The 26,114-nt window shown below is 36.6% G+C and overlaps 1 protein-coding gene and 1 pseudogene across 1 annotated transcript; both read right to left on the reverse strand.

Annotated features, from left to right (window-relative positions):
- Positions 1-639: 639 nt before the first annotated feature.
- LOC132316711 (receptor-like protein 45) lies at positions 640-20,240 on the reverse strand. The gene is made up of 7 exons (XM_059815182.1): positions 20,066-20,240; positions 19,871-19,984; positions 19,617-19,802; positions 3,205-3,354; positions 2,949-3,028; positions 2,027-2,316; positions 640-1,573 (listed from the first exon to the last, which is right to left on the reverse strand). Exons 1-7 carry the CDS (start codon positions 20,238-20,240, stop codon positions 640-642), a joined length of 1,929 nt encoding a protein of 642 aa, XP_059671165.1.
- Positions 14,674-14,772, reverse strand: LOC132267835 (small nucleolar RNA R71; annotated as a pseudogene).
- Positions 20,241-26,114: the final 5,874 nt, after the last annotated feature.

Genomic DNA, 26,114 nt, shown 5'->3' on the forward strand with positions numbered 1-26,114 from the left:
TATATATCCTTCTGGAATGAAGCTTGATTAGTTGTTAGACTATTAGTGTAGGCCAGTTCAAAGATTGATCGTCAATAATTAATGGCTCGACATGAGAAAGAACTGGGGCAGATTTGTATGAGCGGGTGATTTCTTATATTTCAATTATTGGAATTTTTCATTGTTATATATTCCATTTTAGTGGAGCAAAATCGTTTGATACAAAACTTAAACAATAGAATCAAACGTAGTGTAAAATTAGAGTAAAATAACTAAGAAATTTTGAATTACGAAACATCAAATTTATTTCTTAGTGAACCAAACATGATTGATAATAACTGGGAGATGTTATATAGTTTGATCTCCAAAGCAGCAGCAGCCGGAAAGGAAAAACAATAAAAAGGGTTACATGCAACCAGCATTACACACATATGCCTAATAATATCCTTGACAAAATATCTTTCGAAAATTGTCCACAACAAAGTAGTAGCAAGATGTGGCGCACACCTCAACTAGATGAATCCATGCCCGTCTCAAGTAGGGGTTGATGTAAAAAACAGCTGCAATCCCTAATAACATAATTATATAGGACACTGAGAATCTCACGTAGAAAGATTCCATGTCCATGAAGCCATCGACTTCACTGCAATTCATGATGATTCACCATGGCTCAATGGCAGTACAAGTTCTTGAAAGTGGTGGTCCACAAAGATGAGGATTCCCGATGTAGCTACTATTATCAAATGTATCGAATTGGACAATACTTTGACTCCGTGGTATGCTGCCAGATAAGTTACTGTACGAGACATTGAACTCGGCCAGAAAGCGTAGCTCAGTAAGCAGTGAAGGAATTTCTCCACTCAAGTTGTTAAAGGAGAGGTCTAAGCTCTCTATATTATTCAGATTTGAAAAAGTTGTTGGGATCGTCCCGCTCAGGGCATTGTGAGACAGGTTAAGCGACTTGATTTCGCCTTGGTTTCCAAATTCATTTGGTATGTGGCCAGTCAATTTGTTGCAGGAGAGATCAATTGCTGAGAAGAGATCAAGATTGATTCCCTTGTAAGAGCGGGCAACTCTTTTGATTGTGAACACTACTTGTGCCTTTGTACGAACAATAATTATTGAATCATAGTATATGTTGTGTCTGCCTTTTGACATCAGCTTCAAGTCAACTAAGAATAACGTGAACTCACTTAACTGTAAATAGGGAATTATTAGAAAACTAGGTATAGTTCTCTGAGTTGGTCCCTGAACACTGATGTGACTTAGACAAGGAGGAATAGAGCCAGAAAAGTTATTATGAGAAAGATCAATCACCCCCAGCTTGGTCAAGCCGCATAAATTGGTGGGGATCTCGCCCTCAAAGCGATTACTTTTCAAGAGAAGAATTCTCAACCTAGAAAGGGTTATATTAATAATCATGTTCAGAATGTGACCGGCGAAGTTGTTGTATGAAAGATCTAAGATCTCTAATGAGCTGCTGTTGTAAAATGCATGTGGAAATGGTCCTTGCAGCCTATTTTTAGACAGATGAACACGCTCTGTCTTCCATGTTGAAGCAAGAAGGTATAGTCCCCGTAATGTTGTTCTCAGACTGGTGAAAAACCCGAAGTCTAAAAAGCTGACAAAATTCAGTTGGAATAGGACCTTCGAGATGATTTCCGGACATATCAATATACCTCAGATATGACATACTTCCCATCCACCCAGGTAGCTTCCCTGACAAATGATTTGTACTAGTATTCAAGCTTCTCAATTCCGAAGAGATAGATAAGCTACTTGAGATCTTTGTGAAGTTATTGTTGTCCAGGTATAAGAAAACTCAACCTCGTCAGGTTACTTTTTCTTGATAACACCAGGCCTTGCAAATTGTTATATGATAGTTTCAAATATCTCAACAAGAAGCAACCCATTGCCAAGTGGTCAGGTATTTCACCCGAGAGTTGATTATTTGATTAGTCCAGTAAACGCAGAGAGGACATATCACCTAATGAAGAGGGAATGGTACCTCCAAAGTCATTTAGAGACATGTTCAAGAATTTTAAACCCGGAAAAGCCATAGCAATGTTTTCTGGAATGTTGCCACAGAAGTGATTTTTGGATATGTCCAATGCTAGAAGCCCGGTCTTGGCAAGGAGTGGCAACTGAAAGCTCAACTTGTTGGAGGTCCTTTTGGTAGTAGAGGAAGTTGGGAAAGGCTCCAGTACTACTACTCTTGACATTGCCAAATTCACGATCAGATAAACGGATGCCAATTAGTTGAAAACTTGGGCCACCAACCAAGGTCTGATCAAACTCTGTTTCGGCCAACAATTCGTTGTTCAGGCTGTCAATGACCTTCAATTTTGGTTGAAAAATGATCCGAAGGAGATTGGAATTTTGAAATTGTTGTTTGACAGGGCAAGGTATTCAAGAGAGGTCAAATGAACAAGTGGAGAGGATGCAATATTCCCAGTAAATTGATTGGAAGAGAGATCCAAGAACCGAAGGGATGTCATCTTTTCCATGCATTGAGGCAAGTCACCCTCCATTTTATTATCATGCAGGTCAAGCTCCTGAAGATTCTTCAGTTCACACAGCCCTAAACATTGGAATTAATTTAATTGGCATAATTAACATTTTTATATGGCAACATAAACTTATATGTGTGTGCGCGCGAGAGAGAAAGTGAATGAGAAAGACAGAGTTTGCTTGGTTTGGAACTTTGATAATAATTTTCTTTTTTCATAAAATTGAAAACATAAAACTTTACAAAAAAAACTTTGCTTCGTTCTATTTTCTGAAAACTCTCAATTACAAAAAATTGTCTTTTATAATTCTTTGAAAACAGTTTTCTGTTCAGAGTTACAAACCAAGCTGGCCCAAATATGGGGTTCTAATGCATTTTTATTCCATGTTTACCTGAAGAAGGTAAGGCGCCAGTCAATCTACAATGTTGTAGTGATAAGACTTTTAAGAGAAGTCATTACTTGAATGCTTGGAAGGAAGTCATTACTGAGAGTAGCATTATCCAAGAACAGGTTTTCCACATTCGTGAGGTTATGCAAGTCTGTAAACATGCATGGAGCGTAAGAAGATGCTCAGGAATGACATAAATTTAAATCCATATAATGTTTTAAACTAAGGGCAATACTGTAATGAAGGGCATTTTCTGTGAGTTTTCACTCATCATCATTGAATCTCCTCAGTCATGAGAACTGCAAATTATGAAATTAGTAGATGTACCTCTACTTTGAATGATTACATTCAATTCTATCATATACAGTGTCTTGAGTGATGGAAGTCCTTGCATAAATGACCAGATGTCATTGTTGAAGAGATTATCACTCAAATCAAGGATCTCTAAGTTGTTCAAACTCGGAGATTTCTCTAAACCTGTAAAATTAGCAAATGATTATGCAACTAATAAAATAAACTAATAGTCTGAAATTGGCTTAGAAAGGAGAGAGAATTCTAATTACTTTTTCATTTTTCCAAGATAATAATGTTAGATTAGAAGTTAGAGGTGTCAAGACTCAAAGCGAAGCTTCCAAGGGAATGGGGAGCAACCAGCCATTGGACGAAAGGCATCGGCAAATACTAACTCTTTTGAAAGTTAAATTTACGGACTTCAAAAAAGAAAAAGAAAAAATTTGCAATGAAAAAGAAGTGTGATTCTATGGAGATTGTTTAAAAGTAAAGTGGATATAATGGAAATTGCAGGAAATGTAAAAGCTATAAAGGAAATTGCATAAATTAAACCCAAAGAAAGTGTAAGCGCATTAAGTAAATAAGGAATGAAGTGTTTTTGGTTGTGGATCTTTTACAAAGTTCCCAACCTATTGATTACAATGATATACTTTATCTGATAAACTAACCCAAACATCACATTCCATCTTAATAGTCTGATTCGGAGAGTAACACTTTCCCTATGATGTATAATAATCTGATTCGGAGAGTAACACTTTCCCTATGATATATATATATATATATATATATATATATATATTGATAAACAAGGTATATATTCTATAAATAAAAATGTTGTAGTTTTATATTATATTTATAAATTTAAAATTTAACATTTTAATATCAAATTGAGAAGTTCCTTAATAATAATATTATATAAATTTATAGATATATATTGTATTAGTATCTAATTTAATAATGTTAAATTTATCAATTTAGTTAAGATTAAAAGAATTTATTTGGATTTATTTTATTTGATTATGTGGTTATGTGTTTATGTACTTCATTGATTTAAATTGATTTAAATTGTTTAAATGTGAATTATGTGATTAAATTGTGTGTGTAATTACTTGTTTAATTGTGTGTATTTATTTGTAATTAATTGTTTGGTTTAAATATTTTATTTGTTTAAAGAGATGGATTTTGATTGTAGTAATGGACCAACCAAATGGGTTTCATGAACTACTTGAATATAAAGCTTAAATGGGTAAGAATTATGACCCATGAGTGCATTTATATATATATTATGATGTGTGTTTATATATATATATATATATATATATATATATATATATATATTATTTTTAATTTTTACTTTTAGTTAGACTTAGGTTAAGATTTGGGTGCTATTATATATAGATGTAGTTGTTAGAAGAAGATGGTTTTTACATATACGTGAGTTGCAAAAGAGACATAGATCTAGAGAGAGAAGAGGAAGAAGAAGGTAACCAGAATAGCTTGGAGGTTGCCGGATCTAGAGAATAAGACCGGAGAATTCATATAGTTGATTTTCAATCTGAAAATCATAAGGTAAGTCCTTATTCTATATCTTCTCCTTTGAATCTATGATCTCTCCATCACATGCTAGGCATTAGGAATTAAATAGATCTTGTTAGGCGCTGAATGTTATACATTTTAACCCTTAACTTGCATATTTTATTCTCTTAGCAGTAGTTTTATCTATGATTTTATATTGGTTTAGTGTTTTTCTTTATTTCAGGGCCTTAATTATAATATCAGTCAAAATCAGTGATTTTGGGCTTTAAAAGATGATATCCAAGAGGTTAAGAAGACCACATCCATTAGGCTAAGTAATGATGAAGATCTAAGTCTAATTAGACCTATAAAAGAACCCAAGAGAAGCCACAAGTTAATGAGAATGGAAACAAAATGAAAATGAAGAATCCTTCTCCAACTTGGAAACTTTCTCCAAAATTAGGAACTTGAACCTGTTTTAGTATTTTGTATGTATCTCCTTCTGTGAATGTCAAAATAACACAAACTTAACATGGGTTAAAAGGAAATTCGAAAATCTACAATTTTGTATTTAACGAAAATTTTGTGAAAATGATGTTTACTATGTCAAAACTAGGCTGAAAGTCAGCACGAATTTTGAAATCCGAGTTTGACAGAATTTCCATAATCTTCTATTTGGAAATGGGAACTTTGGGACTATTATTCTCTTATTTAAAGAGGTTTCTCTACACCATTAGGGATCATCATACACAGGAGCTAGAGGCTGACATCTGAGGAGAAGAAAGAAGGGATCGACCTATGGCAGCAAAGATGTTCTTCCCAACCATGAACAAGTCTCTTCAAGTTATGAGTGGCTAAAACCTTTGTTAGGGCTGTGATGTAGCCCTAGCTTAACGTTACTGGTTTGATTGTATTTGTTTATTGGAGAACAATATTTTCATGGATAATTATGTAACTTAGATGATTTTTACTTGACTTTTTAATAGAAATCATTTTTAAAATTTTAACCCAATTACAAAGTATTTTCTATCTTGTCTTGGGTATTTAATGCTTGTGATTGAACACAACTAATTTACTTGTAGTTGTGAATGAGATGGTTTTGCAATGGTTTTTTTATTGAATATAATATTATGGTTTTGATGGATTATGTTTAGAGAAGATAGACCGTACTACACTCTTGAGTAGACTAGTTAGGTAGATGGTTTATGCTAATCGAAGATAGTCCATACTTAGCTTTGATTTTATATTATCTTCTAGCTGAATTAATATGTGCTTGTAGCCATGATTAATTTCTTATGCATGTTTCATATCTCTCTAATAAATTGATACAACTGACTGGTAGTGCGATGTTAGTGGTGAAATCATGTCCCTAGTTTTTTCTCCCATATTTTCATCATTTAATTTAATTATTGCCTTTAATTTAATTTTCTGTTGAGTTCATTAGATTAAATCACAATTCCATCATAATTTGTTTGTCGTACTTCAAATTAATTTAGAATTTAAGAAGTCAGTTAACAACTTAATTAATACAAGTCACTTGGGTACGACACCCTTACAAGAAACCCTATCTGCAAAGATTCGTACGCTTATGAGTGGTTATATCTAAACTTGCAACAAGTTTTTGGTGCCGTTGCTGGGGACTTGTTTTAGTTCTTAACAGACGATATTAAGTTCTACAAAAATTTTCAATTGGGTTCTTAGTTTTGGATTATTTTATTTTATTTTTATTTTGTTTTCTTTTAATTGTTGCAGGTAACATTATATGCTTGGAAGACATTCTTTGTCATTCCTTAGGCTTCTGTTAGACCCAAAAATAAAAAGGACTTTCAAACACTTGAAGAAAGATTCTGGAAGCCTTGAAAAGGTTGAGATAGCGGATGATGCGGAGAACAACAGGGGTGTTCAAGTTGCAGGAGCGGTTCCCCATTTAAAAGATCACTATGAACTGGGTGTATATAACTCGTCATCTGCAATTCAGTATCCTACTGTGAGGGTCCAACACTATGAAATTAAGGCCAGTACTCTTCAACTACTGCTTTCTTTTTACGGCTTATCAAAAGAAGATCCGTACTAGCACTTGGATGACTTTGCAGAGGTGTGCAGAACAATAAAGATCCAGAACGTTGACGATGATGTACTCAAGCTACACTTCTTCTCTTTTTTATTAAAGGATAAGGCGAAGGACTGGTTTAATTCCTTGGCAGTGAACTCCATCACTACACGGGTCGAGCTGAGACAAAAGTTTTTGAACAAGTATTTCCCCATGTAAGAACTACTCAGTATCGAGATGTCATTACCTATTTTGCTCAAGGACCTGAGGTGCCTTTTCATGAGGCTTGGGATAGATTCAGGGATCTCTTCTGGAAGTGTCCTCATCACGACATGCCAAAATGGCAGCTAGTCAACTTCTTTCATAAGGGGCTCAATGAGACACAAAGGTATATGATGGATGCATCGTGTGATGGAAATTTTATATTGAAGAGTGCAGAGGAGGAATGACAGTTTTTTGAAAATATATTCGATAATTCTACGCAACATGTCTTACCTTCAGTAAGACCACCTACCATCTTGAAAAGAATAGAAGGCGTGAATGAAATAGGAGTGAATCGAGGACTAATGAGCTAGTTAGAGGCATTGACCAAGAAAGTTGAACAATTGATGGCTTCACTGTCCAATTTTACTCCTCATACAACTGACGCTCATGGCTTTGAGGTGTGCTCTTTATGTTCGTCTGACTTACCATGTGTCTATTTGTCCGAGTGCATCTCAATTTGCAGAAATTCCATAAGGGCAAGTTAATGCTGCCTATGTAAGGCTTGGAGGTAATATGCTTTCAAACACTTACAATCCGACCTGGAGAAACCATCTTAACTTCTCATGGAAAAGTTTAGCCATGGGAACCTCAGCTCCTCCATCTTAAGTACCTCATATGCAAAGTAATTTTCAATTGCAAATACAGATTTCAAATCCTCTAGGGTTCACCCCTATGGATGCCTACAATCAACCTCAACAATTCCTACCAGTGTTCGAGGCAATGCTAGCAAAGTAGTTAAAACCAACTATTCAGCTTGTGCAATCTCATTCTCAATCCCTTGCCAAGTTAGAAACTTGATGAACGCTGAAAAATGCATATTTAAACCCCTTAAGCTTGAGTATTCTAGGACCTTATTCTATCTTATTTTTCCGTTTTAGTCTAATTTCGTGCTATTTCCTTTTCTAGGTTAATAAATTTAAAACGGGCTAAAAATGGCTTCTTAAAGCCTTTTTGGAGTCAAACTAAGTATTGGTGAGAATCTGGAGCAAAAGGAGGCTGATGCTGAAAAACTGTCAAGTCTGATCGATCGGAGAAAAGTGAGATCGATCGAACTCTGATCGATCAAACCAACTCTGATCGATAAAAAATGTGCTGGCAGCAAGCTGTCTTATTCACGCGCGCCCAAACTTTTCCTACCACATAGTTGCGGGATTAGATATTTTTAGGCTGTATTTTTGACTTAGTGACTAAGAAAAGGACCTTGTATTTAAAGGGAATTGAATTATTTTGTAGGATAGCTTTTTATCATTTTATTTTTACATTGTAATTTTATTTTCTTTTTTTAGAAAAGTTAGAGAGGCACCAAGAACACATCTCAAGATCGACACATACTCTCTCTCTAGAATTCAACAAAGAAGAAGATGAAAAAGATGGAACCATGTTTGGGGATTGCCCTTGAGGGTTCCAAGATCACACCCACATCCTCCATGATTAGCTTAGACTTCTCCTTGGGGCTTGTATGAGCCCCAAGTTTATAATCTAAACCTCTATTTCTTTCATACTTTTTGGGGAATAATATCTTGTGATTAGTGCTATAGCCTTGTGAATAAAATGAATCTTGGTATATTTCTATGATTTCTATGGTTTAATTCTTCATATTAATTCTCTAGTTTATTTACATGTCTATGTATGATTAAATTGTGAATTATGTCTTACATGATTCATATGGTTTAATTATTCCTATTGATTCTCTTTGTGATTGCATGTTGTCTTATGTATGATTATTTGGAAATTGATCTCTACACTAGTTTCTCTATGTTGGGTGCATGTCTATGTGTGATTAATTAAGGATTTAGTGATGGCTAGACATGGTTTTTATTAGATGGGTTTGTCAATTAATTTGATAGTTATTCTTATGTTTGATGGGTTGTTCTACAATTTAATTCATGGTTGTAGGTAGGTAGACAATTTATACTTGATTTGATATTCCATGGCTTATTATTGCAAATTCCATAATTCTCTAAATTGATGTGTGCTACAATTGTGACTAGTTTGATAGGTCATGCTTAGAATTGATGGGTTGTTCTACACTTAGTTTATTTGTTGGTTAGGTAGACAATACATTATTGAATTCGATGGTCCATGCTTAATATTGCAATTGGTAGTCGCATTTTGTTCACACGAAGGTTTTCCCTAAATTAGTTGAAAGTGTGTGGTTTGGTGAACAAGCTTGGTGGCAATTCCAATGCACCCCAAGACCTCACTTCTCATCTCTTAAATCACTATATCAACTTAGTTTATTTTAATTGCATTTTAATTAATTCTTTTCTAGAGTAATCAACCAATCTCTCTCTTTGCAATCAATTGATATATTAGAGTCAAAATTAAATTCCAACACGTATAATATCTATAGACGATCTCTACTCACTATACTTCATTAGTTGTAGTAGTGGTTTTTATAATTGTAAATTTGACTAGAAAGGCTTCCGAAACCATATTCATATTTTGACCTTGTGAAGTGACCTCCCACATTAAAAAGTCCATTTTCTAAACACATAGGAAGGGGCTCGTCAAATTTTGGCGCCATTGCCAGGGATTAATGGTTTTGTTGGAATTAAACTAGACAATAGTGTTTATTTGATTGCTTTTATTTTTAGTTTATTTTCCATTGTATGTTCTTTTCTTACTCTTGATATTATTTGTTCAATTAGGTACTTGATTACAAGGAAGACAATTATTGGATCTTAAAGCAATCATTGAAGCTTAAAGCTAACATTAAAATTTGAAGTTGCTTAAGGACCATTGTGAGCAATTCTTGGAAATCTCGTAATTATTTCAGTTCTGTGCATGCTTGTGATAGCCCTTGTTGAAGCTCATTATATTGCTTAAATCTTTGTCCAAGCATCGGTCCGTGTGGAGGCCATTATTTGTTGCATTTGGATTTTGAATATGGATGGAGCCATTGTTTGATCCAAGTTTGGGGGGAAATTACATCTCTTCACCTTATGCTCCTCCATCATATTTTAATCCTTATGAGATTGAGTCCAATTCATTTCAACACGCATCATCTTATTATGGACTTGATCACTCTTTTGATCCTCCTTGTGACTATTACCCTCATCCACCATTTTATGAAGAACCACCTCCATCACCTTATTCACTTGAGTTTCAAGAAAAAGTGTTAGTTCTACTTAATGTACTTAATTCACAAACTCAACTTATCCTTTCACATTCTCAAGTTTTCGCCAAGCTTGAAGCTCAAGTTGAGCAAATTGCAAGCACTCTTTCTTATCAAGAGGAGGAGGAAGAGATAAATAAAAAAATGGCAAGAACTTCAATTTATATAGATGAGGATGATGAGAGTGAAGAGGAAGAAATAACAAGTGAGCTAATACCTAGTACTCTATCTTGTCTAGAGGAGGAAGTGACAAGTGAGTTAATGGCTGATCCAATAGAACATAACATGATTAATAAGGACTTTCCTTGTTTTGATTATGATTTTATCTCGGCCATTGCTACTCTAGAGAGTGAGGAGACGGTCACCATTATAGAGGTAGGAGAGGAGGAAGAGGAACTTGTTGAAGAGAGCCTTCCTTCTATTATCTCCAAAGACCCTCTTGAGACATACCTTTTTGAAATGTATAAAAATTGTGGTTTTGACCTTGAAAGCTCTAAAAATAAAGTGAACTCTCTAATAGACTCCTTAGCTAACTTGGAAGGTGAGGAGATGGTGATTTTTAAGGAAGAAAAGAGGGATGAAGATGGGGTGTTTTCTATTAATCCAAATGAGTCTTTGAAAGACAATGTCTCACCAATTATCAAAGTGAATGATCATTTGAATGTGTTTCAAGAATACAACAAAGAGGCAAGCCTAACCATGATTGATTTTGTTTTCAAGACCGTGAATAAAAGGAATGAAATCATCTTTTTCATTTCTTTTCAAGTCATTCTTTTGGAGGATGATTTCATTGTTGTAGGTGAGGCATTAAATGAGAAAATGAAAAAGATGGTCAATAATGATGTTTCATATCCGATTTTTGATACGTTCGACTAGTGAGTCAAACCAAAGCCTTGCTAGAAACGTTAAACACTAGTATTCGTAGAGTTTCACAACTTTATTCCTTCCACATTTCTTTTTATCTTTCACTTCTTACGACATCTAGATATGTTCTGTTGAGCTTTATTGAAGATTTCATGCATGTTAGGCATAAACACTAGTTTTTCATAGAGTTTCAAAACTCTATTCCTCCCTCATTTTTTTTTTTTTTTTTTTTTTTTTTTTTTTTTTTTTTTTCGTTTTTGTGTACATTCTTCCATCTATTTTTCAATCTCCATTCTTGTTACTATCATTAGGGCTTCACGTAGGATTTTCTACACTTTCAGCTCAAAATTAAGCATTTAGTGCATGTTCGATCGATTACAAGAGATGTTCGATTGATCAAACATCATCTCTGCATACTCACATCTTTCTGTTCCATCGTGCAAATATTCTCTGCATATTTCATTTCTCTGTGTATCGTTCGAACTTTCCATTCGATCGATCCAAGTATCCCTCGATCGATCCGGTTGTTGATGAGCACTGAAAAGTGCGTATTTAAACCCCTTAAGCTTAGGCATTCTAGTACCTTTATCTATCTTACTTTACCATTTTAGATTGATTTCGTATTATTTCCATTTTCAGGCACTTATCCCGAAAATAAGCTAACTCAGCCAAATCAGAGTTTAATTGAAGCAATTCTGGGATTAATCAAAGAAAAGAGCAAAGTGGAGGAAGAAAGAAGCAAAATGAAGCAAAACAGCAAGTTCGATCGATCCAAGTCCAAGGTTCGATCGATCGAACATTGATCGATCTCAGCACTTCAAGATAGATCCAAGCCTTGACCCAAGGCACTTAAGTCCAAAAGTTCGATCGATCCAACATCATTCTTTGATCGATCAAACACCTTTGTCCTTATCCAAATGATTGATCCTATCCACGGCTGTACCACCCACCAACCACTTTTGTCCTTTTCCCATAAATATCTCCCATAAATATCTTGGATTTGTCTTTTTCAAAAAAGCTCAGCCAGTTGGATCGATCCAGCCTAAGTTCGATCGATCTCATTTACTTTCGATCGATCTCACTTCCTTTGATCGATCGAACTTCCTCTAGTGCGAAAAAGTTAAAATTCCATCTCATTGAAAGTTATCCTTAATCCAATCATTAGGGAATATTGTGTGCACGACTCCAGCTCATTTTGGGTGTCATTTTGACCTACCAATGTAAGGATAAGGATTGTTTTTTCAAGGAGGAGCCAACATTATTTTTGATATCATCTCTTGGAGAGGAAGTTTAGAGGATGAGGAGGCTAGAGACACCATTGGAGATCTTCATCAACAAGGAGCAAACCTTTTCCATGGACTTAGCCCTTAAGGGTTGGAGCATCCTCACCATGAGTGGCTAGACATCCTCTTGGGGCTAGAGTTAGCCCCAAACATGCTTTCTATATCTTAATCTTGTGTATTATTGAGGGATTAATGTTATAATTAATGTTTTGACACTTTGATATATATAAATCTTGTTTAATCAATGATTTATGTGGTTTAATGCTTCTAATTGATCATTTCATTCTATCCATATGTCTATGTAAGCTAGGATTGATGTTCATGTTCTTGTCTCTAGATTTTGTGTTGTTGATGCATGTCTATGTGTATTGATGCCATGGATTTAGAGATTGTCAAAACATAGTGCTTAAAGGAATGCTTTTGTGATTCTTTTGATGGTTCATGCTTATCTCTTGATGGATTGTGCCTCTCCCCTAGTTTATTTTCATGCTAGTAGCTTAGATGTAGTGTAGTTGTTGTGTAGTGTTAAATGGGAGGACAATCCATGCTTGTTGTTTGATGTTCCAAGCTTTTGAATACAAGTAGCATATATCTCTAATTTTATGTTGTATTTGAATTGTGAGCCTAATGAAAGGATTAATGACTTGTTTTGATTTATTATGCCTTTCACATGTTGTTTAGACAATATATGCTTTATTGCTTAGATATATTGTGCCTTTCACATGATGTTTAGACAATACATACTTAACTAGTCATCCTTGCTTGTTGAATCAACCAAATACACACACACCAATATTGCAACACCCTAATTGCCCTCATTAATAACTTGTCAATAATATAGAAATGCATTGCTTGGTGGTGATCTCTAAACCCCAAGACTCTTCTCTCTCTTACTTACTCTTAATTGCACTCTTTTGCTATTACTTAGTTTAATTTAGTTGCTCTCTAATCAACCAACCAATCAATTGTTTGATCACTTGACCTACTAGCCCTAATTGTGATTCCACGACATTGCTCGATCCTCACAGTCCTTGGGACGATCCTTACTTGCCCTAGCTATATTTATAATGAAAGGTAGTAGTGGCTTCTATAAATGTAAAACTCTTGGCCCTCGCCTTAATGCACACTCTTAAGCTTATGGTAGGACGACGATCATAGTTTTTGGCGCCGTTGCCGGGGATTTGTTAATTAGATTTGGCATCATCGGATTTATGGAATTGATTAGGATTAGTACTCTTTTGATCGTATTTTTACTTTATTTTTATTTTTCTTTTTGGTTACTTATTGTGTTGTTCTTACTTAACTAGGTGCATTGTTGGAGAGGAAGCAAGCAAAGGAGCCGTTGAGCATTCAATTCAAGCAAGCAAAAAAAGGAAAAATGCTAAAAACTTAAAAAAATTTGCTAAGCTAAGCTTTAAAATTTGGAGTTGAAGTGCTAAAGGACCTTTTTGAGACTTTCTTTACTCAATTCCTTAGTTAAATTGTCGGCCCGCGTGGAGGCTTGTAATTTAATTCCTTGATTAAATCATGAGCCCGCGTGGAGGCTATTTTATTGTTCTTTGCATCATCTTTGTTAAAGCATAGGAATATGGGTTAAGTGTTTATGGAGGGAGTTTCATTGCATTGTTGTGAAGGTATAGTGTTTGTCATTCTTTGTGTTTGTTGTGTTTTGCATTGTGCATGCATTGGCGTCGTTCATTAAGACCAACTCTTGCCCTTCTTGATTTGCATCTTGAATCTATCGTTAGAAATCCTAGGGGAAGAGGAAGTTCGAATAGAACCAATCTATCAATGGATGACCATAATGATGACCATATTGAGGACATTGGTCACATAGACCAACAAGGTATCCTTCATCCCAATGTGCACAATGAAGACATGCACGTACCATTAGGCATGCCAAGGCCATTCATTCAACCACCACAACAACAAGGCCAAGTTCCTTATGGAATGCCAAGGCCAATGTATGCTCCACAACCTCCCATCATTAATCAAGGAATTCATAACCAAGGTGTTCATGTTGCACCTCAAGTAGCTAATCCACCTCTTGCTTTAAGAGATCACTATGTGCCTAATGAATACAATGCACCCACATGCATTCAATTACCACCATTTAGAGCACATCATTATGAAATTAAAGCACAAACTATTCAAATACTTCCTAACTTTCATAGACTTCCTAGTGAAGAACCTTACAAGCATTTGGATGAGTTTCTTAAAGTATGTTCCACCGTAAAATATACGGACATGCCGGAAGAGGTTTTAAGACTCAAACTTTTTCCATTCACCTTAAAAGACAAGGCAAAGTATTGGTTTAACAATCTTAGGCCTTTTTCAATCACTTCTTGGGCGGAAATGCAACAAGAGTTTTTAAAGAAGTACTATCCGGTTTCTAAGACCAATGCCATGAGAACCTCAATTCGAGAATTTTCACATGGGGATGGAGAAACATTTCATGAGGCATGGGAACGCTTCAATGAATTGCTTAGGAAGTGTCCACATCATGACATACCCAAATGGCAATTAGTTCAATATTTCTTTGAGAGCTTATTGGACAACTATAAGGGTATGGTTGATGCTTCCATGGGTGTCTCTTACATTGATAGGCATGAGGATGACGTGTGGCGTCTTTATGAAAACATGAGTGAAATTTTTTTGCATAGAACACTATCATCCAAGATTGGTAGAAATTCACAAGGTAGGAAGAGTGTAGGCTTACATCAAGTCGAACATTTAAATGAAATAGCCGCCGAAATGAAGTCTTTGTCTCAAAGGTTTGATTAATTTTTGATTAACCAAAACTCGGCGAACCAAGTATCTTCTTTTCCTAACCATTCTCATCGTGCATCAAATGAAACATGTATGACTTGTTCTAGTGTTCTTCATTCTACTTCTCATTGTCTTCATGGACAAGTGCATAATGAACCTAATGAACAAGTCAATGCAGCTTTTGTAAACCAAGGGAACAATCCTTATGGTACTCATTATAATCCAAGTTGGAGGAATCAACCTAATTTCTCTTGGAAAAACTAAGGAGAGGGCTCAAACCCTTCCCAAGGCGGTTTCTAAGGAAAGTACATTCCACCTCCAATTCAAAACCAAGGATCCCAAGGTTATAGACCTTATCAATCACAAGGAAATCAATTTACTAATTCTCATTTTCCCAACCAATCTTATTCCCAAGGAAACACTAGAAGTCCCGCCTTTGAAGAAAAAGTTTTAAATGCTTTGGGGACTCTTGAGGCTAACACTCAATTGCTTCATTCTCACTCTCAATCTATTGCAAAGCTAGAAACCGAAGTAGGGCAAATAGTAAGCACTCCCAATGCAAGAGAAGGGAAAAATGCCCATTAATGCCCAACTTAAACAACAATGTGTTGTGGAAACCCATTCCTCATCGGAAGGCCATACCATTGAACATGTTAACGTGGTGACTAGCTTGCGGAGTGGTAGAGTTGTGAACAATCAAGTTGAAATATCCAATGAAGAGAGTGAACTGGTGCAACCTCAAGTTGTCACCCGTCCCGTTTCACATCCCATTCCTCCTCATTGCATCTATATGACCTTGTAGATGAAAAAGTCTTAAAAGATGCGTTTGACAAAGAAGCTTTGAAAAATGATGTTGAAAAGGTTTATTTGAAAAATGATTTGAAAACTTCTTGTGTTGAAGAGAGTTCAAAAGAAAATTTTGAAAAAGTATTTGAACCTAAGGTTCCATTTCTGGATGCCTTAAAAGGATCCATTTCAAAAGACAAGCAAAAGTCAAAAACCAATGAAATCATGGAAATGTTTAGGCAAGTGAAAGTTAACCTTCCACTATTGTATGCAATCAAGCAAATTCCGGCTTATGCCAAATTCTTGAAAGACTTGTGCACCCAAAAGCGGAAGAACAAGAGCCAAGCACCAAGAAAAGTGGTTTTGACAGAGCAAGTAAGCTCAATTTTGCAACATAACACTTTTTCCAAAATTTAAGGACCCCGGTTCACCCACTACATCATGCATCATTGGTGATCATATCATTAATCGGGCACTTATTGACTTAGGAGCAAGTGTTAACCTTCTTCCATATTCGGTCTATGTTAAATTGGGCCTAGGTGAATTGAAACCGACGTCGGTAGTTTTGCAACTTGCCGACCGATCCATTAAGAAACCTAAGGGTGTCATTAAGGATGTTTGATCAAGATTGATAAATTCTTCTTCCCGGTTGATTTTGTTGTCATAGACATGGAACCGGTTCCCAATCCTAAGAGCCAAATTCCCATTATCCTTGGCCGTCCTATCTTGGCAACCGCTAATGCCAACATAAATTGTAGGACGGGGATAATGAAGATTTCATTTGGCCACATGAAGGTGAAGTTGAATATCTTTAATCCCACACCCAATTCACTTGACAAGTATGAAGGAGAGCTCAATATTGTAGATGAATGTCATGATCTTCAATGCCAAGGAAATGAGCTTTTGTGTAAAAGCAAAACTTCTAAAGGATCATCTTCAACCTTGCATTCTCAAAGTGTGGTTTCAAATTCTTGATTTGAAAGGGCATGGAAGCCCAAAAGTTTTGATGGCATAGATAAAGGATTAAAAGCTTCTTTTGAGCTTGATCCAACAAGTTCTTCAAAGGACCATTTGTTGGGTAAAGTTCAAAGCATTTATCACCCCAACAAGGAGGGGATGCATTATAAGATCTTTGATCCAGGCTAAAAGAGCCCAATGTCTTGCTAGAGACATTAAAGACTAGCAAAAGTATTCGTAGGGTGTCAAAACCCTATTCCTCCCCCATTTCTATCTTTCATTTCATTTCTTGCGAAGTTTAGATACTTGTTTTTGGTTCATATGCATTTCAAGGAACTTTGGTGAGGATTGCATAAGCTTTTATGTCATAATTGAGCATTTGGCAAAGTTCGATCGATTGAACTGTGGATTGCACTCAACACTTAGAAAATTTTTTAACCTGCAGAAACCTGCATCCAAATCACCTCTCTATCCCATCGTTCAAACTAACTCCAAGATCGGTCAAGAGACCTTCGATCGATCCAACTTCCAAGTTCGATCGATCTTAGGACTCAACACTTAGAAAAATTTTGAGCCTGCAAAAACCTGCATATTTCAACTCTCTGTCTGATCGTTCGAAACATTCCAAGATCGATCAAGAAGTTGTTCGATCGATCCAACTTCCCAGTTCGATCTATCTCATGTTCCAACACTTAGCCAGATTTTTGAACCAAAAACCTGCATATTTTTGCTCTCTGTCTGATCGATCGAACTCTTTTTTCGATCGATCAGAAATCTTCATTTCATTATTTTAACTTTAGTATGACTTTTCAACTTTTCAAAAATCCAAAAATATTTTCATTTTTATTTTATTCTATTTTCACTCTCATTTTATTTTGTTTCAATTTTCAACAAATTTTCAAAAATTCAAAAATATTTTAATTTATTTAGTTTTTAATTAATTAAATTCAAAAAAAAAAAGAAAAAAAATATTTTTAAAACAAATTAAAAATATTTTGTTTTACTTTATTTTCCAATTTTTAATTTTATTTTTGCAAATTTAAAAAAAAAATCAAAAATACTTTGAAAGGAGTTCATCAAAGTTCGATCGATCACAACTTATCTTCGATTGATCGAACTAGTCGGAAAATATTTTTTTTAAAAACAGATCCAAGGGTCTTGAGATAGATCATTTGGATCGATCTCAACACATCAAACCCTAGCCTCTCATTCCCTTCTACTGCAAATCATTTCCCCTAGCTTTGGCACCACTGCGGCGAGATCCAAGCACCTTGAATCTTAGTTCATCTTCATCTTCTTCATCTCAGTTCTTCACAAGTTCGTTCTCCACTTCTCTCATTCTCTTGAGGTAAGTTCCGACACACCCTCCATGGATTTGAACTATCATGCATCAATAGCTGTTTCTAAATGACATAATCGTGTTGCTTTCATGTTAAATCTGCCATTCTCCAAGCTTGAGCATCCATGTCTTTGTATATATATATGTGTATATATGTGAACATGTTTTGGGGATTTTGGTTAGATTTGGATGTTGGGCCACGTTTGGAGTGCAATTAGGATTCATTTGTGTTGTTGGAGGGCCCACGAACTCATTTGTGTGGGCCCTATGCTTCAAAAGTCATAGATCTGTGACTGTTAGGTTTCATTGTCGCACTGTTCGATCGATCGAACAAATTTATAATCGATCGAATATTTGCGATCGATCCAACTCAACCTTCGATCGATCCAACTTTTGTGATCGATCTCATTTCTTTTTATGATCGATTGAATTTCATAGATCTCATATACACACTCCATTCATCTTATCTTACGTTCATGCTACCTATATATGCCCAATGCCTGTGATATTCCACATTGGATGCATTTCATACTTACATTGTTTGGCATGTTTCATATTCTGCCACTTGCATAAAATCATGCGATGTTTTGTTTTGTCTATCTTATTTGACATACATGTTTCTATATTGTGCCTTATATTCTATATACGCTGGCACTAACTCTTGAATTTCTATTTGCAAACTATGGCTCGCGTTAAGACTGTAGCATGTAGACACCGTCACGGCACCAGACGCAGACTTAACAACGGGGCCGGTCCATCTCATGTCCGTGATCTTAGTCCCGACCACACACAGAGGAGAGTCTGACAGCGGACTAGGGAGACTGCGCAGGCCTCTCATACAGAGGAGCCATTACACCCTACTCCACCCCAGTCGCTAGCTCGTCCAGCATTCACTCCATCACCATCTCCACCGCATAGAGGAGCTGAGCAGCCTGCTCAGCCGGCTCTACCTGTTCAGCCAGCTCATCTACAGCGCGATAGGCTCGTGCCTAGATATGCACACATGACTATCGAGCACGAGTTAGCATTCGACACCGGATTCTTCTTCAGATCGGTGCTGACTCGATCTGCCTATCAGGACATCATTCAGCGGGGCCTCTCAGCTATTCTTGCCCCAGTCATAGAGCCGATCTACCCGTGACTAGTACGGTTGTTCTACCAGAACCTCCGACCATTGCCGCGCACTACAGCCGAGCTTATCACCTCTATCGATGGCCATGAGATCACCATTACAGGGGATACTCTGGCCTGTTCAACTCGCTGTCCACATCGGTGCCCACCAGAGCTTTAGGAGACTTATCCCAGGCTCCATAGGCCTTCTTACGCCGATATGGCGATTTTTCTCACAGGTCACCATGCCGGTGGCGAGACCTTCGCCACCCGGACATTCTTGCCAGATGACCTGTGGTTTATAGATTCGGTGCTCTACCGAAACATATACATGGCAGGACACAAGATTTAGAGGCGGGGCGACTATCTAGCAACCCTGTACGCCTTCTATACCGGCCACTGGGTGTCTATTCCTGCGCTTATCTAGAGCGTGATGAGGAAGCCCTACGATGAGTATGTCAGCAAAGAGGCCCCCGGAAGGGCCAAGTCTTTTCCATTCAGCCACCTCATCACCCAGATTCTCATTGACCAGCGTTATCCCATCCACCCGCAGGAGAACCCCGAGAGAGGTTCCTATCACTTCCTCAAGAAGGACTGGGACAAGAGCTACAAGGCTATTATCACTTGCCTGCAGATCCATGTCGTACTGGCAGCTGCAGAGCTGGAGTTAGAGGAGGAGGCAGCAGCATAGGCAGCCCCGACACCAGCAGAGACAGCAGCAGTAGCTCCGGCAGCGGACGATGCACTAGTTGATCCAATTGCTGAGCATGATGACATTGATATAGACATTAACTTGGAGCACTCAGTGGATGGCGCAGTTCAGTATTCTCCAGCCGGGTCACCTATCCACGAGCAGGAGTAGACCCAGGAGCTGTCTTCTGACTCTTCCATACTAGACTTGACCCCCGGCTTTAGAGTGTGTCTGCAGATGCTCGAGGACGCTGTTGTTGCCATCAGAGCTAACCTCACGGCCCACAGAGCGGAGTTCGCTACCTTCTGCAAGGATGTCGCGACCATGTTCAGAGATTTATCCAGAGACATCCGCGGAGCTAGACCTGCCCGTCCTACCTCATCTTCTTGAGCTCCCACTCTTTTCTATCTTATGATCCCTCTCTCATTTTGATATTTTATTATTGTCACTGTATTATTTTTACAGCCGGTCTGTCGGCTTTGATATTTTTGTTGTACCTGCACTTTCTCTATTTTATATATCTATTTTTGCTATGGATGTCATATGATTGTATTCTCATATCTGTATGTTTGACTCCATCAGGTGCATCACAGTGACTTCAGTGAGAGAGTGTTACCCAATTTTCAGGACCACCCTTATACCTTTCTCATTTCATTATCTATTTATCCCATTTACACTTGCATGTTCACTATACACTGATTATCCCATTTTGTTATTTGATAAGTTTATCCAAGTGCCAATTTGCAGGACCACAGTTCATTCCAAGTTTGGGGGGGCTATGCCACCCACTTTAGATACTTCAGTCCCGATCATTCTTGCTTAGTTGCACTGGTATACTCTTTCCTTTGTTCTCTTTCACATTGAGGACATTGTGCCATTTAAGTTTGGGGGGAATGGTGTTCTACAGTGATAGTTTTAAATTTAAACTTTTAGCATGACTCGTGTATTTGAGGGATATTTCTATGATTGGTCCATACTTAGCTATGATTTTGATCTTTTGAGGACTATATTGCTTAAAATTTAAAAATTGCTTGACTTGACAGTCCAATACTCCTTGTATGCCTTATGAATGCCATTTAGGAGTAAATTTTTTGAAAGATTGATATCTTGTTTGCACTTGTGGTCCACATCATCTTGATTTTGTGATTGTTTTGAGATTCACTCTAGTCCTCTACACTAGCACATGCGCACACTAGCATTCATTTGTGGGGTACATGTTTTGTTAATTATTGAATTGGTTATATCCCAATTGAGCTAGTAGTGCATTGAAAGCTTTCATTCTTGATAAAGGTGGATAACAACCCCTTTTCACTAAGTAGCCGGGATTCTAGCCTCATCAAGCACTGAACTTCTAGCGCCGAAAGGTGGAGGGCCCAAACTCTAGGTTAATAATTGTCTCTAAAAAAAAAAAAAAAAGCAATAAAAAGTGAGAACTTCTCCCAAAAGGTGAGAAGTGAGAAATGATTAGATGGTTGTTATCTTGATTTGTAGCCTAGTTGATTTGAGCTTGTAAGTCCGTAGGGGTGTTTGAACACCTAGTGCCCTAAAGTCGTCTGGTTTGGGAGTCATTGACCTAACGTTCAATCTCATGACTCGCTAGAAAGCTTAATAGATCAACACATTACACTATAGTTCCATCTTTAATCCTTTAAAAAAAAAAATGAGTGAAAAGAATAAGCGTGCCTAGAACAATAAGCTTTAATAAAAGGTCCACTTTTTGTCTTGATGATCGGTACTAGATTTGTGTGCTAGTTTGAGGGTAAGGATGTGATTAATTCTTTAGTTGGCTAAGATAGCAGCACATTGATACCGGTCCACTCAAAAGAATTCTAGAGTTGTTTTGATTTGCATGATCATTTTCTTGATATGGGGAGGACCATACTTGCTTGCTTGATGTTGAAATTTTGAGAGATTGCTTGGAAAGGGTTGAAAAATTGCATACTTGAGGTAGTTTTCTCCCAATGCTTGTTTGCAATATTGGTACCTCTTTTGAAAAAAATGAGCTTAATGTTTGTGGGTACCATTTCTAGAAACCCTCACGAGACTTCAGTCATCCACTAGGGGTAACTTAGGGGTTTAAAAGGCTTATTGCATGTGCTAAGTGCAATCGTGTTCCTTACGAAAGTGGCGTTATCCATTTATTGCTTTCTAGTTATAGTTGTATAGTTGTTCATTTCATTCCTTTACTTTCTAGTTCATTGCTAGGGACTAGCAATATTTAAGTTTGGGGGTGTGATTAGCACTGAAAAGTGTATATTTAAACCCCTTAAGCTTAGGCATTCTAGTACCTTTATCTATCTTACTTTACTATTTTAGATTGATTTTGTATTATTTCTATTTTCAGGCACTTATCCCGAAAATAAGCTAAGTCAGCCAAATAAGAGCTTAATTGAAGCAATTATGGGATTAATCAAAGAAAAAAGCAACGTGAAGGAAGAAAGAAGCAAAATAATGCAAAGCAGCAAGTTCGATCGATCCAAGTCCAAGGTTTGATCGACCGAACATTGATCGATCTCAGCACTTCAAGATAGATCCAAGCCTTGACCCAAAGCACTTAAGTCCAAAAGTTCGATCAATCTAACATCATTCTTCGATCGATCGAACACCTTTGTCCTTATCCAAATGATTGATCCTATCCATGGCTGTACCACCCACCAACTACTTTTGTCCTTTTCCCATAAATATCTCCCATAAATATCTCAAATTTGTCTTTTTCTAAAAAGCTCAGCCAGATGGATCGATCCAGCCTAAGTTCGATTGATCTCACTTACTTTCGATCGATCTCACTTCCTTCGATCGATCGAACTTCCTCTAGTGCGAAAAAGTTAAAATTCTATTTCATTGAAAGTTGCCCTTTATCCAATCATTAGGGAATATTGTGTGTAGGACCCCAGCTCAATTTGGGTGTCATTTTGACCTACCTATATAAGGATAAGGATAGCTTTTTCAAGGAGGAGCCAACATTATTTTTGACATCATCTCTTGGAGAGGAAGTTAAGAGGAGGAGGAGGTTAGAGACACCATTGGAGATCTTCATCAACAAGGAGCAAACCTCTTCCATGGAGTTAGCCCTTGAGGGTTGGAGCATCCTCACCATGAGTGGCTAGACATCCTCTTGGGGCTAGAGTTAGCCCCAAGCATGCTTTCTATATCTTAATCTTGTGTATTATTGAGGGATTAGTATTGTAATTAATGTTTTGACACTTTGATATATATAGATCTTGTTTAATCAATGATTTGTGTGGTTTAATGCTTCCAATTGATCATTTCATTCTATCCATATGTCTATGTATGCTAGAATTGATATTCATGTTCTTGTCTCTAGATTTTATGTTGTTGATGCATGTCTATGTGTGTTGATGCCATGGATTTAGAGATTGTCAAAACATAGTGCTTAAAGGAATGCTTTTGTGATTCTCTTGATGGTTCATGCTTATCTCTTGATGGAGTGTGCCTCTCCCCTAGTTTATTTTCATGCTAGTAGCTTAGATGTAGTGTAGTTGTTGTGTAGTGTTAAATGGGAGGAAAATCCATGCTTGTTGTTTGATGTTCCAAGCTTTTGAATACAAGTAGCATATGTCTCTAATTTTGTGTTGTATTTGGATTGTGAGCCTAATGAAAGGATTAATGACTTGTTTTGATTTATTGTGCCTTTCACATGCTGTTTAGACAATATATGCTTCATTGCTTAGATATATTGTGCCTTTCACATGATGTTTAGACAATACATGCTTAACTAGTCATCCTTGCTTGTTGAATCAACCAAATACACACACACTAATATTGCAACACCCTAATTGCCCTCATTAATTACTTGTCAATAATATAGAAATGCATTGCTTGGTGGTGATCTCTAAACCCCAAGACTCCTCTCTCTCTTACTTACTCTTAATTGCACTCTTTTGCTATTATTTAGTTTAATTTAGTTGCTCTCTAATCAACCAACCAATCAATTGTTTGATCACTCGACCTACTAGCCCTAATTGTGATTCCACGATATTGCTCGATCCTCACAGTCCCTTGGGACGATCCCTACTCACCCTAACTATATTTATAGTGAAAGGTAGTAGTGGCTTGTATAAATGTAAAACTCTTAGCCCTCGCCTTAATGCATACTCTTATGTTTATGGTAGGACGACAATCATAGTTTTTGGCGCTGTTGTCGGGGATTTGTTAATTTGATTTGGCAACGTCGGATTTGTGGAATTGATTAGGATTAGTACTCTTTTGATCGTGTTTTTACTTTATTTTTTTTTTCTTGATGTGTGGAGGACCATACTTGTTTGCTTGATGTTGAGATTTTGGGAGATTGCTTGGAAATGGTTGAAAAATTGCATACTTGTGGTAGTTTTCTCCCAATGCTTGTTTACAATATTGGTGCCTCTTTTATGAGAATGAGCTTAATGTTTATGAGTATCATTTCTGGAAACCATCACAAGACTTCACTTATCCACTAGGGGTAACCTAGGGGTTTAAAAGGCTTGTTGCATACCATAAATGCAATCGTGTTCCCTACGAAAGTGGCGCTATCATTTCATTACTTTTTAGTTCAAAGTTATTTAGTTGTTCATTTCACTCCTTTACTTTGTAGTTCATTGCTAGGGACTAGCAATATTTAAGTTTAGGGGTGTGATGAGTGCTGAAAAGTGTGTATTTAAAACCCTTAACCTTGAGTATTCTAGGACCTTATTCTATCTTATTTTACCGTTTTAGTCTAATTTTGTGTTATTTCCCTTTTTAGGTCAATAAAGTTAAAACGGGCTAAAAATGGGTTCTTAAGGCCTTTTTGGAGTCAAACTAAGTCTTAGTGAGAATCTGGAGCAAAAAGAGGTTGATTTGGAGTAAAAGGAGGCTGATGCTGAAAAACTACCAAGTCTGATCGATTGGAGAAAAGTGAGATCGATCAAACTCTAATTGATTGAAAAAAAGTTTGATCGATCCAACCAACTCTAATCGATCGAAGAAAAATCTGATCGATCAAAAATGCATTGGCAGCGAGCTATCTTATTCCCGCGCGCCCGAACTCCACTTACCATTTAGTTACGGGATTAGATATTTTTGGGCTGTATTTCTGACTTAGTGACTAAGAAAAGGACCTTGTATTTAAAGAGAATTGAACCATTTTTTAGGAGAGCCTTTTATCATTTTATTTTTACATTATAATTTTATTTTCTCTTCTAGAAAAGTTAGAGATTAGGGTTAGAAGAAAAGAGAAGAGTGGAGGCACCAAGAACACATCTCAAGATCTACACACATACTCTCTCTAGAATTCAACAAAGAAGAAGAGAAAGAAGATGGAGCCATGTTTGGGAATTGCCCTTGAGGGTTCCAAGATCACACCCACCTCTTCCATGATTGGCTAGACTTCTCCTTAGGCCTTGGATGAGCCCCAAGTTTGTAATATAAACCTCTATCTCTTTCATACTTTTTGAGGAATAATGTATTGTGATTAGTGCTATAGCCTTGTGAATAAAATGAATCTTGGTATATTTCTATGATTTCTATGGTTTAATTTTTTTTTTTATATTAATTCTCTAGTTTATTTACATGTCTATGTGTGATTAAATTGGGAATTATGTCTTACATGATTCATATGGTTTAATTCTTCCTATTGATTCTCGTTGTGATTACATGTTGTTTTATGCGTGATTATTTGGGAATTGATCTCTACACTAGTTTCTTTATGTTGGTTGCATATATATGTGTGATTAATTAAGGATCTAGTGATGGCTAAACATGGTTTTTATTAGATGGGTTTGTCAATTAATTTGATGGATTATTCTTATGCTTGATGGGTTGTTCTAGAATTTAATTCATGCTTGTAGGTAGGTAGATAATCTATACTTAATTTGATATTCCATGGCTTATTATTGCAAATTCTATGATTCTCTCGATTGATATGTGCTATAATTTTGAGTAGTTTGATGGGTTGATGAGCGTTGAAAAGTGCGCTTTTAAACCCCTTAAGCTCGAGTATTCTAGGACCTTTATCTATCTTATTTTCTCATTTTAGACTAATTTCGTGTTATTTCCCTTTTTAGGTCAATAATGTTAAAACAAGCTAAATATGGCTTCTTAAGGCCTTTTTGGAATCAAACTAAGTCTTTGTGAGAATTTGGAGCAAAAGGAGGTTGATTTGGAGCAAAAGGAGGCTGATGATGAAAAACTGCCAAGTTGGATAGATCTGAGAAAAGTGAGAT

This window comes from Cornus florida, unplaced genomic scaffold (assembly GCF_030987335.1).
Source record: "Cornus florida cultivar Cherokee Brave unplaced genomic scaffold, ASM3098733v1 CherokeeBrave_3.0.0_Hap2_Chr07, whole genome shotgun sequence".
NCBI classification, from domain to species: Eukaryota; Viridiplantae; Streptophyta; class Magnoliopsida; order Cornales; family Cornaceae; genus Cornus; species Cornus florida.